The 13,975-nt window shown below is 46.5% G+C and overlaps 1 protein-coding gene across 1 annotated transcript in view; it reads right to left on the bottom strand.

The window, feature by feature from the left end:
* Positions 1-7,785: 7,785 nt before the first annotated feature.
* ATG5 (autophagy related 5) overlaps positions 7,786-13,975 on the bottom strand; it is a 161,269-nt gene continuing 155,079 nt past the window's right edge. Inside the window, exon 8 of the mRNA XM_070418001.1 lies at positions 7,786-8,202. Coding sequence (XP_070274102.1) covers positions 8,075-8,202 — 128 coding nt within the window. The 3' untranslated portion in view covers positions 7,786-8,074. The remainder of the gene's footprint in view (positions 8,203-13,975) is intronic.

Here is a 13,975-nt window from a genome sequence, read left to right as displayed (position 1 = left end):
CTACACAAAAGCTTTTCAGACGTGTGGGGCGTGTTTCAGAAGTCCTGTTTTCCCAGCACCTATGCCTTTATGCTTGTAAAGTTAGACTCATTAAAACAGTGTCCACACGTGGATTTGGATGGAAATGGGAATCGTACTGTAGTGTTCAAATCATGGGCAACCAAAGTCCTTGTGAGCTAGTCTCTCCCCCTTTGGAGAAAGCCTGGTGTTCTCGCCCCTGCGCAGGGGGCTTACACACAGACAAGTTCCTCAGCGCACTCCTCCTTTCACCAAGAGCACCAACCCTGGGAAGAAATGCCCCATCTGGTGACTCAACCAGCACCTCTACCTTCCTAATATCTCTTGGGCACTTTTTTCAGAATTACAAGAGATCCCGGAATATTTTACACTCTCATTCGGCTCTCAGGCTGAGAGGCCCGCTGGGTTACAGAGACTGATGGGATTATGGTGTCTAAATACCAAAACGATGAAGAACATGGGCTTTGGAGACAGGGCAATACAATTCAAATCCCAGTTCTACCACATGTGAGCTGTGTGTCCTTGGGCAAGCCCCTTAACTTCTCTGTGCCTTAGTTTCCTCATCTGTAAAATTAATATCCTAGGCAGATATGGGGCTTAAGTGAGAGACTGTGTAGTGTCTGACACACTGTAAGTGCTCAGTCCATGTGAGCTCCGCCGAGAAAGGAAAACAGGGATGGCAGGGATTCTAACTTTGAGAAGCTAATTTTCTTTTTTATCACTTGGTCATGTGCATTATGCTGTACTGATGCCAAAAGACCCAAAAGGGGGTATTGACTTTCCTAGGACAGGCTTGACTTACAGTCCACTTGACTAGTGGGTCTGAGGCCTCTTACTGGCTCAACCTCTGGTGGTGTTTCTCCCCTGGATTCTGTTTCTCTTCTGCTTTCTCCAAACACTCCAGAATTCTTCAGGACAAGCATCTGCTCAGAAGTACATAAAGCAAAATATGCTGGCTGTGGCCACCCCACCCACCCCGCTGAGCACTGGGTGGCAGCGGCGTGGCAGCTCCAGGGGCTGTTCTGAGCTGAGAAGGTGTAAGAGACAGCGGAACCCGAGGCTCTACCCAGCGCCGCTAGGCTTTCTAACTCCACAATAGGCTGCATTCTTGATGCACGTTTGAACTTCGGTGTACTTTGAAGCTGCAATGTTTAAAAATGTGCTAGATCATAAACTCACTTGTTAAAACAAGAAACCCCACAGCATCTTTAGCCATTGCACCAGGCCTCAGAGCTCAGTGGAGAGTGCACAGCTGTGGTGCTGTTAGCCAGGTCCCAAGTCACTGGAGAGCCCTTGAAATGTTTTTCGAGGCAGAGCGGCTGCTCCCTGGCTGAGAGTCAGACCAACAAGCCCTCCTGGCCCCAGGTCCCCCACTAGCTTAGATCTAGAACTAAGTTGTAGGCTTGTTGAAATGCCTCCTTTTTAGAAACTAAAACGGGAGACGATAACCAGTGGTATGGACTGAATACTGACGTCTCCCCCCACCTCCAAAATTCATTTGTTGAAATCCCAGTGCCCAGTGTGATGGTGCTGGGATGTCACTGGGAGGTTATGTGGAGTCCCCATGAATGGACTCAGGGCTCTAAAAGAGAGACCGCCATGGCGCCCAGCCCCTCCCCTCACAGCGAGGATATGAGAAGCCTGCAAACTGGAAGTGGGTCTTCGCCGGACCGTGCTGGCCCTGAGCTGGGATTTCCAGCCTCCAGAACTGTAAGCAAGGAGTTTCTGTTGTTTGTAAGCCGCCCGGTCTGTGATGTTTTGTAATAGCCGCTCCGACAGCAATGATGAACTCTAACGGGCGCCTCGGTTGAAAAATTGTCAATATGACAAAGAGTTCGGTGTTTTGGGAAGAGAGATGCGGGCTCCCCACCTGCATGCCCACTCTGCACACATGTAACAATCCCTTGTTCTCTGATTATTTCTCTCATTGGTTTCAGAAGAAATTTTGGGAAATACAGAAAACTTCAAAGAATATGAAACCACCTAAAGCTTCACCACTCCGTGGTAGGGGCCTGACGCTGAGTCAGGGATGGCTACGAGAAGGATTGCGCAGCAGAATGGGGAGCAGGCCTTGAGCCTCATTGCTTAATGGCTCTGTCGCCTTGAAGGAGTAATTTAACATCTCTGGACCGAAGTGTCATCGTCTGTGAAGGGAATGCATTACACGGTTGGATTCTGAGGTCTTTCTGGCGCTGTTAGGCTGTCCGAGTCTAGGCGCACAAACCTCAGGCAGGACACAGAGAACATCTCGGTGCCAGCCGTGGCTGGGGCTTCGGTCAGACAGCAGTGCAGAGACCTGAGTGTGTTTGCCTCACTTGACTATATCGCGGTGTCTCTACCATTTCCTTGCACATCCTGTCAGGTGTGTGGAATCTGTTGCAATCACATTGTGTGTCAGAGGGCAACGCTCAGCCTGGGCACAGGGGAGCTGGGTGACCTGTGTGTGACCCTGCCACCAGATTCTAGATGCCCTGGAGCCCTAGGCAAGGCCTCTAATGCCCTAAGCCTCCGGATTCCCATCTGTAAAATGGGAAAAATACATCTGCCTTTCCTAAGGCGACTGAATTACTCTTCAAATGAGCAAATGGGAATAGAAGCATTTGGGGAGGGGAGGGAGGGGGACAAGGAGAAAGCACTAAAAACATGTAAAAGAGATAACGATCACGTGTGTAAGTGAGTCCATCCGCTAAATGCAAAGTGCGGCTTTGCTGCGGGCTTCATCCTGTGCTTAGATAGGGGCAGGCTAATCACCATAATTAAGAACTCAAACATCAGCGAACTTACTAAACAGGTGAATGGGAAACAGGCAGTTTCAGAGCTTGGCTTTCGGTAAATGTTAGCATTGCAGCCACAAAGCAGGCCGTGCTTCGAGGGCAGGTGGGAGACGCGGAGAGGTTTCCTGGCCCCTGGCCTTCACCGTGGTCACTGACTCAGTGTGAAACAGCGCCTGCAGGGAGGAGGAGCGTTCTCAGCCTCCTTCACAGATCAGCCTGCGGCCACAGTGGAGCCGTGAGCTGAGTTCACAGCAGAGGATGACTAAACAGCCTCCTCATCATTAATAACAATAATACTTGGCATTTATCTCGTTCTTTATGTTTTCAAAGTACTTTACAATCATTAATTAGTTAACTAGCACTCACCAACACCCCGCCGCCGTCTGCCTGCTGTGCTGAGCAGACAAAAGAGCCAGGCAGGCCCTGACTGTTTGCCAGGGGATTACAGAGCTGGGGAAAGTGAGGGCTGGGGCATGTGGGGTGAAGACAGCGTGTGTGTGTGTGTGTGTGTGTGTGTGTGTGTGTGTTTGTTGGTGGGGGATATTAATGGCAAGGACTAAATTTGGAAGGAGACAGTTATGAATCAGTGCAAATAGATGTGAGTGTATGCCTGGACACGAGTGTCAAGCACACAGGCAGGGGCATGATCTGCCCTGGAACAACTGGCTCCAGTCCTCGGTGGGTATGGATGGTGCCTCCTAGGGGGCTTACAATTTCCCTAAAATCAGATGTCTCCAGCCCCTGCCAAGTGAGCCAAATCAGGAAATGGGCTGCCTCTGTGCCCTGGACAGTCTGCTTGAAACCTTCTGCAAAATACAGATTTTTCTGCTCTTCAGAATGCTCATGCATTTGGGCACTGTTTTCTAAACTCCGGGGTTCTGCACACGGCCAAGATCCAAACGTGCTGGAACTGTTTATGCAACTTGCACTGGTTATGTGGAGATGAACCTCCCTGCAAAGGGTTAAATACACGGTGTCTCCCGGATACGCAACAGTGATACTGATGGAGATGGAGATGGAGATGGAGATGGCAGTGGGTGAGGTGAGCTTTCTCTCCTCCACTCATCTCCTGAACTTTACGTGATGGTGGGGAAATACAACTAAGCAGTTTGGACTAGGTGAAGTGGCAGAACCCACAAGTGTTTTCAATGAAGCTACCCACTTACATGGAAATCTGATAACTGTTGTACTTAGAGAGTAGAAACCAAAGACATACGCCAAATAAGTGACCAGAAGAAAGCGATTAGTCATCTTTCCTCTTGAGTGATCACAATACTTCTGAAGCTTCTCCACCTGTAACTTGCAATTTAGGGCCTTGTCTAATGACAGGGTGAGCTCCTCTTATTGATCTCCAGACTTCTTAGTAAATTAAGTGGCAGGTACACAAAGAGGCCAGGGACAGGAGTGTGGCAGCAGCTTCACAAGTCCAGCTGTTAGAACAAGGTTCTAAGAAAGCCTGTGGATCCCTGGGCTGCCCCAGAACCCAGAACCGAAGGACTGTGGCTGGCAGTCTACTGGGCCAGTCCCTCGCAGTGAGATACGCATAATCTGCTGATTAGCCTGGGTTTATGGCCCTCCACATGGCCTGGGGCTGTATCTTGTCAGATCTCAGGAACTAAAAGCAAGACAAGGGCTTGGCTTGAACTTGGCTGGAAGACCCAGAAATGATAATAATAATTAACACAGCTCAACTTCCACTTGCACTATAAACAATAATTAATGCACACAGCAGCCCGGTGAGGCATCTAAGTTTGGATTATGAGCCTTATTTTGCAGACAGGGAAACTGAGGCCAGGAGGTTAAGTGGCTTTTTCAAAGCCACACAAGGATTCAGTATCATACCTAAAATTAAAACTTGGGCTTCCCTGTCTCCTGGTCTGAAGCCTGGGTCACACTTGTCCATCAATGAGACTTAAGAACCACATCAAACTCACACACCACACTAGGAAAGGCATTTCCCCAGAAGTTCAAGAAAGAATGGTAGGTGACAGACATGTGGTGTTGGCCTGCCAGTCTAACCAAGCCCCCTCCAGCTGCTAGTGGACAGCCTCTGAGCCAGACAGGAGCAGAGTCCACGCTGTGTGAGGAAAGGCAGCATTCCTACCAGCTGCAGTTTCATGTAAATGTCAGCAGTCTGCTAGACTTCCTTTCGTTGCCACCTTTACTTTTGTATTTGGGTCTAAAGAGTTGACAGGGTTAGTTAATTGTCTAAAGAACTGAAGTTGCTCTCCCGGTGATTTTGACACTACATGGAAACCGCATTTCCTCCTAATTGCCTTGCCTAACTGTTGCTTAAAAATTCCAAATATTGCTTGTACAGTTGATTATTCAGACTCCTGAGAACTATCCCACTCATATATTCATGTATATTGATAAATTCAACATGGAATAAAGAAAATGCAACTGCCACACCAATTACATTTGCAGAAAGATCATTTCTATTGCAGCTGCTAAAGGATTACTGGCCTCTCAGGTGTCAGTGACAAGGCCTCATTCAAAGTGGCTTTGATGGAGGAATCCGGGCACAGCTTCAGGTGGAACGGGACTCCTGTAAGCAGACGGTGTCATTGGCACCTGAGTGTCTCCCTCTCTCTGCTTGGCACTGACCACACCAGGGCTCCTGTGTGAGGGCAGAGTAGCCGCTTGAGCTCAGGTGGACGCCCTCCAGTGGAGCAGCCCTGCAGATGGAGAGCCCTTCTTTACCGACAACACAGGCAGAAAGCCTGGGGTTGACCATGGTTGGCCCACTGGACCCCAAGCCCCTCTCTGAGGTCACTAGGGCAGGTGGATGTGTCACTCTTGTCATCTAGGCCTTGTTTACATGCTTGTCCATAAAGCCAGGGTGTGGGGGTGGCCCCTCACAGACCACCGGGGTGTGGGGGAGGAGTTGTTCCCCAAAGGAAAATTGGGGTGCTATTAGAAATGAGGGAAAGGATGCATGGCAGGTAAAAGCAACTGAGCTCTACCACCTTACATGTAGAAATTAAAAGTCAATATTTTACATGTACACTAACAGAATACAGTATTTTTCTAAACTCTATTTTTATTCCCACTCCTAAAACCTTAGGTTGGCCCTCAAATACTGCTTCTTGCTAAGTGACAACACTGCCTTGAGGAACTTAAAGGCGAATGTGATTCTCCTACTAGTTTGAGTCTATAGATCACACTCGGCCTGGGAGAGGGAGCCAGGACAGACAAGAGGGCAGGCAGCACACCCAGTCAACAAGAGCTCCGCTGTCAATAGAAGCTGGAAAATGCCACAAGCCCTGATTTTAACATAACTTTTGACAAATGCTTTCCCAATAAACTTCTGTATCATTTGGATTTTCCTGAAGAGCACAGTTACTTTTGTACTTAAAAAGAAACCAAAAACAACCCACAGAAAATAAAGATGTAGGCAAGTGGGTAGGATGATAACGATACAGCAAGAGGGGTACTTGGCTGGTGGAATAGCTCAGATGTGTTACTTGAAAGCTAATGTAAAATTGACAGCATCTAAAAGACTTCTTCTTGTGGCTGAGCTCCTGAATCCCTGCCTCTCACTGTTAGCAAGGTCTCCCCTAACCTGGACATCCCAGGTTCCCCAGCCCTCGCAAGTCACCCTTGCCTGAGTAACCCATGTCAGAGAGTCCACCTATGCCCCACGCCCCCTCTCGCTTTCCTGGGACACCCTGGGAGTATGACTTTGTTCTCCAAACCCACTTGGTTTCTTCTCATTGTCTTCACTTCTGCTCCTCCTGGCCAACACAAGCTGTCTGTTTCCCCCAAGGCGGCAGTATAAGTAAGGGAATTACAGAGCAGAAAAAGAAACTTCACAGAGACAGCTGCCCCACTGGCCTTCCTTCTCACCGCTATCTTCTCCCAGCTGCCTCTCACCAAAGCAATGGCCCACCACCGTGTGGCCAGGAGAGATCATCTCTCCTGGAGGTTGTCCCAGAACATCTAGCCTTACACCTGATGACTTAAAAGAATGAAAACCCTGATGAAGAATGAAGGAGTCCTTGTAGAACAAAAAGACAAACTCCAAGAGCTAATTTCCTTTTTCCTAGAATGCAAAAATCACTCTCAAATCAAAAATCAAAGTTTCTTGGTTCCAACCAGGTCAGGGTGCAGACTCAAGCGTCAGTAATGGGGAAAATTTGAAAATAGATATTTTTTGTGTGTCTCTGCCACATTAGGAAAAAAGTGTGTTTGTTAAATCTGTAGATAGCCAAACATGGAAAGGACAACCTCTGACCAGGAAGACAGAATGAAGATCTTGATAGTATTACCATGAACCAAGACAAAGAAACTACGTTTCCATGCTGAACAGATTAGTGACTTGAGTAGAGATTGGGATAGCTGGGCTTAACTTCAGTTTGAGAGGTAAACAAAGAACTACGGGTCCAACTAATTACAGGGTTAGTGTATGACAACCATGTGACCCACTATTAAGTGACAGTGGAAGAAGGGTGATGTTGTAGCAGGGGGAACAGGTGTGGTCAGATCACTGGCCCTTGTCTGGAGGAGGGCACTCGGCAGGTCAGGGGTGTGCAAATCCTGTCACACGGATCTCAGGGTGCTTAACCTGGAGCAGAGCTTGGATTGAAGGGTGGAAATGACACATAGGAATTGTCATCAAATATTGAAAGGACTTAAAACTTGTTCTGTGTTGTTCCAGTTGGACGAAGTTAGGAGCAGTTGGTGATAGTTACAGGGATGCATGACCCCATGTTGTGGACACCTTAGTGAGATTCCTGCCTGCATGGGAGGTGGCACAGATGACCTCAAAGTCCCTTCCTACCCCCAGGAGAATGAGGCCTAGAGAAACAGAGGGCATGGGCCAGTCCTCAGGTCACACACACAGTAGGCACAGGTCTAAGGTGGAAATACTTCGAGGCCTAGGAAACTGCTTTCTTTTTTATTCTTTTCTTACATCAGCAAAAAAAATTTTAGAGCTCACAAAAAAACCCCACAACAATTAAATTTTGCCAAAAAGAGACAGAAATGTTGATGTATTTAAATATGTATTAAAATAATTTTTATATTGATATCATAGTGGTGGCGGGGGGGGCGGGGGGGAGGCCACAAAGCAATAGTGCTCAGGACCCTCAAAGACCATACTGTGGCCTTGGCTTCTGCATAAGGCTAGGGTGTGTCCACGTCCTGACTCCCTGGAGAGGTCTCTTTCCGGCTTAGGGTGACTCCAGCTGAACATTGTTACTTACAGCCCAGTCCTAACCTACCCAGTCATGACCCATTCCTCCCACCACTCTGTGCATCTGGGGATGATCTTTGCCTGTTTAAGCGAAGAAGGGAATTCTCCATGTAAGAGGCCTCATTTTGTTGCATTGAAAATCTTGCTGGAAATGATGGTCCCGGACTGCAGGACTGCAGGACTGCATTGGAGGTGAACTGATGTTTCGATGCTCTGCAAGGAATTAAGAAGGAAATTTAGGAAGAAATCTCAGAAAGGAAAAAATGCTACACACCTATCTCCATCCCAATGTACATCCTTCCCAGTGCTCTGAAATTGTCTTTCTTTTAAATTGTGGTAAAACATAATTATCTATCATTTTAACCATTTGTTAGCATATAGTTCGGTGGTATTAAATACATACAGTGTTGTGTGACAACCATGCTTCCATACCCAAAACTTTTCCATCATCCCCAGCAAAATCTCTGTACCCATTAAAACACTGACTCCTTTCTCCCTCTCCTCCCAGCCTTTGGTAACCACGATTCTACCTCCTGTATCTATGAGGTCGTCTATTCTAGGTATCTTGTGTAAGTGGCATCATAGATTTATCCTTCTGACTTATTTCAGTGAGCATGATTGTTCAGGGCTCATCCATGGGTAGCAGGTGTCAGAACGTCATTCCTTTTTATGGCTGAATGTTCCATTGTTCAGAGACACCACACATTGTTGATCTCTTCATCCGCTGGTTCTTGATTGTTTCCACATTTTCACTGTTGTGAATAATGCTGCTATGAACATTGGTGTGCAAGTACCTGTTCGAGTCCCTGCTTTCAATCCTTTTGGACATATACTAGTAGAATTGTTGGGCCACAGGGTAGCTCTGTGTCTATGTAACCTTTTAAGAAAGCACCAAACAGTTTGTAATTGTGTTTTGATGGGAATGCTCAGCATGAGACAGCTTTCTTGGGTAGGGATGGTTGGGATGTTTGAGCAAGGAGTAGCGATGAATAATTGAGCAGCTTGTCCCCGGGCCAAAGGACCTGAGGAAAGCATGGCTGTAGCTCAGGCGTTCTCCAGGCCGCAGTGCTGACAGCCCAGCCAGACACCTTCCTTGTCAGGGTGGTTGTCACATGGATAGAATCCAGAAAATCACTTGACAAACAGAATTACTCACTACTGTCCCCTGACCACAGGGATGGCTTCCTTAGACAGAAATCCTGCTTAATGGCATTCATTTATATATGTTTAAAATTACAAAATATATCATACCAAGATACATAAGTTGAGATTAAATAATAACAACAATTAATGCCATTAAATCTACTGCTCAGCTTAAGAAACATGACCAACCTGTTTGAAGGTCTATGTTTCTCTCTCCCTGAGCACATTTTCATTCTCCACCTCACAATTTAGTCTGTCATTTTTTTTCTTTCTAATTTACATATACACACATAATCTGACATAATGTATTGTCCAATTTTGCATGTTTTTTGAAGCTCCCATAAGTAAAATCGCCTGGTATTTTTCTGTGACTTGCTTTTTTCATGCATCATTATAGTTTTGAGACTTATCCATACTAAAGTATGTAGTTGAAGTTCATTAATATGTACCACTGTTGTTGTGGGTTCCATTTTATGCATATCCTTAATGTATTTATCTATTCTGTTGAAGTTGGGCCATTTTGGTTATCTACTAAGAGTTCATTCTAATCAGGGTTTTTGTCATTATTGGACTAAATTATTTTAATTGTCCAACATATATAGATGGTCTCCAGATTGTATGACGCCAGGTACCGTGTCCCTTTTCTTTTGTTAGATGAGTAAACATTGAGTGGTCCTGCACCATCACCCCCACTTTGTTCTGAGCACTAGCTCTCTCTGGCTCAGCAGCTAAATTTATACTCATGACCCCACTATCCCATCAGAGCTGACTAGGCCAGAGGCGTGAGTCACACTGAGCCAATCAGATGCTCTCGTGAGAATTTTAAACTAGTGTGAAGAGAGTGGTCTCTGCTTCTTTGTGGTTGGCCAAGTAAAAGTGGAAAATTGGGAGCCTGAATCAGCTGTTTTTCCTACCCTGTACATGGTGAAAAGTGGGGGTGGGGAGCAGGTTAGGATATAAATGCAGACCAAGAGGAGGGACGCATTTTAACAAAAGGGGGTGGGGTGGTGGTGGTAGTGGCAATTGAGTCAAGAGTCCTAAAGCCTTCTAGGCCTTGGCCCAGCCCTTTGAAGGGGGCTGGCCCTTGGGTCCCATGAGATCCCTCTGCTGAGTTTCAATAATAAATTGACCTTTTCGGTTTAAATTACTTTCAATTGTTTTCTATGATTTGCAATCAAAGACCTTAACTTATTATTCAATTTGCTTCTTCCCAGCCATTCAAAAGCACTGCAGATCTGTTCAGAGATCCTTATTAACCCAAGAATAAGTTAAACATTTTCCCTGCCTAAAGGTAGTAAATTCTTCACTTCCAGAGGCGCTTGACGTCAGAGAGTTAAACATGGAGTGGATTTTTAGCTGAGATTTTTAGCTGCTGTGCTAGTTTTATGTCACCAGGGTATAGAGTAGCTACCCTAGTTTTATCTCATCGAGTTATTCTGACCAATTCTTAGAAATGACTGGATAATTTAGCTCTTAACTTCCTTAAAAAAAAAAAAAAAGGTACGTGATAAAGATAACCCCTCTCCCCATTACCCTCAGGTGGGTAGGTAGCCGTGAATCGATGAATTTTACAGATGATCCTCAAACCTTTATCTAAACTCTTAGCCAATAGCTTCCTCTCTGTCTTTTACCAGAGTTGCTGATAGGAAACAAATGGACTGTGAGAATCTGAGTTTATCTCCTTGAATCCCCTCCCCCCGCCCCAAACCTCCAGGCGTGACGCTAACTAACAAGAGCAACAACATGGAAAAACACAGGTGGCAGAAGGACAAAGAGAAGATGCAAAGCTTGATGGTTAAAGCACTAGCAAGACAGGAGTCGCCTTGAAGTTGGAGGTCTCACAGGAACACTATCACTGAAGAGGGGCAGCGGAGCCTGGTCAGGCCTGGGTGACTAGCTCCATGCTTCACCAAACACTCCCCAAAGTTGGGTCACTGCATTTACGCATTTGAGATCCTGAAGATGTGGCCCTCACTAAATAGAAGTGAAGCAGGCTTTCCTCTTAAGTTTGGTTTTGCTTTAAAAACTTTTTAAATCTTGAGGATATATGTTGTATTGATTTTCGGGGGAGGGGGGGCGAGAGAGAGAGATCGATTGGTTGCCTCCCATGTGTGCCCCAACCTGGGATCGAACCCGCAACCTTTCGGTGTACAGAACGATGCTCCCAGCTGCTTAGAATTCATCAGTCTGTGCAGCCCCTAAAGGCATCGGACTTTTCATTCTAGCCTCTGCCTCGTGGTGAAGCCTGGCCGCACCCCCACATCACTTTAGAGGCAGCCCTGGGCTTTGATGTGTAATTTGAGGCAAGCTATCTTCTGCCTCTCCTTCCTTTTTTCATCAAAAACCACTGTATGGCCACAAAGCACAAGGGTGATGGCTGATCGGCAGCAGCGCCATCTTAGAAAGGGGCGGGGGTGGGGGAACGGATTCAGTTGCTTAAACCTCAGCCAACTGAATCAGATCATCCTTTGTTGTGATATTTCAAACTTGCTCTCAGAAACTGGGAGGTGCTCACTGCCGAGACCGTGACCTTGGCAGGTAGTACCAGAGCATCAGCTTGCAAGCAGAGGAAGACTGGCGTTTCAGTGTTCACGGAGGCATGCTGCTGGGTGCTTTGGGCTGAGCTTTTGATGAACAGAAAATGTACTTGGAACTTATTTTCCTTTTTGTGACATCCTGACACAGCATTTCTGGTTTCAAAGGAAGCTGTGTAAAAAGACCAACAGAAACCCGACAAAATGAGACCAACTTAAAATCAAGCTTACTGACTACATGGGATGTGCTAGAGTTGTGTTTTAAAAAGAATAAACCAGAAAAAACACGTCTCTGCTGCGTGGTGCCCACTTCTATCTAAACAGTTCTGAAGTCCAGATGCCGGCTGTCACCCGAGCATCTCTGGAGAGAGCGTGGGAAGTTAAAAGTTAGTGTTTTTGATTAATTAATAATCATCCTCAGCTGTGTTGGCAAATGATAAAAACAAATTGTCTGCCTTTAAAGTAAGGGTGGAAGATGTGTGCTTCCCCGGAGCCGGGGGAAGGAGGAAGAGCCCCGTTGGCCTAGTCTGCCCTTGACTGGTTGGCTGGTGGCTGAACAAAAACAACGTTGTCGGTCTCTTACCCTATTTAATCCCAACCACCGTAGCTTGGGTAGTCAGGGAGGGAGGGGAAGGAGGCCAGTGTCTAAGGAATGGCCCAAAGGACTACTTTATGGCTGCCATGTTTTCTTCTAGAATAACCCAACGGAGCATTTGTAGGAATAACTGTTGCTCCGTGTTTGTCATTGTGAAAGTCATGTAAGGGTGAGTCAGCAGGTTCCAGCTGAGTGAGTGTGTGAGTGTGTGTGTGCTGGAATGAGGTGAAGTTTCATTAGTAGTTTACAGGAAAAATGCACAGACCCCTCTCCTTTCTAAATTTGCCACCTGTAAGCAAAACAATGACTCGATGTCATTCCTTCTGAAAGACTCCATGGCTGCAGCTGGAGCCATCTGGTTCCCACCTCCGCCTGTAGTTCTTCATGCTTCTCTTACAGGACTTACCACTTATCTACTGGTGTTACAGTCCCTCTTACCTCCTTAAATGTCCTGCTGGACTTAGGGCTGAGGTCCTGTTTTGATTAGGAAAGGCCCACTGGGATAATCACTCTTTCTTAAGTCAGAAGGTAATCATGGGATAAAATCCACCTGTAGGAAAGGGGGAAAATTCCCCTTTCCCTCCTGTGGTTTTTTTTGGCTAATTGAATAGCCAAATCAACAAGAGGCAGATTGACAAGAGAAAATCAAATTGAACCTCGTGTGCATGGGAATTCACACACACCAAGAGTCAGGGACCCCACACACACAAGAGGTTCAAAGACATAAAGGAAAATGGGCATATATGACATTCTGAGCTAGGGATGAAGTAAGGTACCTTGGGATTTCAGAAAGTCATTGCAGAGAGAGCACATGTTTAGTAGTTTGCCCTGCCATACAGATAGGTCAAAAAAGGTTATCTCTGACAATCTCTTATTATGGGCAAGGCTTCTAATTCTAATTCCTCTACATAATTAATGGGCAGGGGAGCAAAAGTTTCTCTTCAGCCCACAGGGCCTCAGTTGCCTTTAGATCAAAATAATCCGCAAACCTCTGAGGTACATCTTGGGATGGCTCATTCTGAACCCCATACATTGTATTCACAGGTTGGGCACACAACAGGAAAAATCTTGGGTCCATTGCCTATCATATCACCTTAAGAATCAATCTGAGGCATTGCGAGAGAGCTGGGCCAAATCAACTCTGGGGACAAATGGTGGCTGGAGAGACCACCATGTTTCTTCAATGAGTATAAGAAGAGACTTGTAGGCATTCTTGAAAAGTTGGGAGGGACCTAGAATTCAGGGACCTGTAAGATCCTGAATGGGATAGGAAGGGGAGGGGTCTCCGGACAGAATGGAGATGAGGAAGGTGGTGCAGGGAGTGCATGAAGAAGCTGCTGAACCCGAAGGAACAGTGAGACCAGTGTGGACAGCAGAGGCAGGAAGGAAGGAAACATGCCTGGAGCCTCAAGCCAGGGCATGTTTCTGATCCACACTGTGTGGGGAAGTCGCTGGCATGGCCAAGGCTAAGGGCATAAGAGACCATCTTGTTGGATGTGTCGAAGCGAGTGGGACGAGTTTACAAGAGACCATTTGGAGCTGGACAACCCACGAGATGGCCAGGGGGCACTGTGAAGGGGGACTGAGGAAGGCAGGGCCTTTGCGGTTGAGCAGATGGGCACAGAACAGCCAGTATTAGGGTGAGATTCAGCAAGTGCATCACAAAAAGTACTTTCGCTATGGCTAAAGCAAGAAACATCTTCCCTGAGATCAC

The sequence above is a fragment of the Myotis yumanensis genome, unplaced genomic scaffold (assembly GCF_028538775.1).
Source record: "Myotis yumanensis isolate MYYU_CA2020_CCGP unplaced genomic scaffold, mMyoYum1.0.hap1 SCAF_6, whole genome shotgun sequence".
NCBI classification, from domain to species: domain Eukaryota; kingdom Metazoa; phylum Chordata; class Mammalia; order Chiroptera; family Vespertilionidae; genus Myotis; species Myotis yumanensis.
Note: the sequence above shows the minus strand (reverse complement) of the source record. Positions and strands in the feature narration are given on the sequence as shown.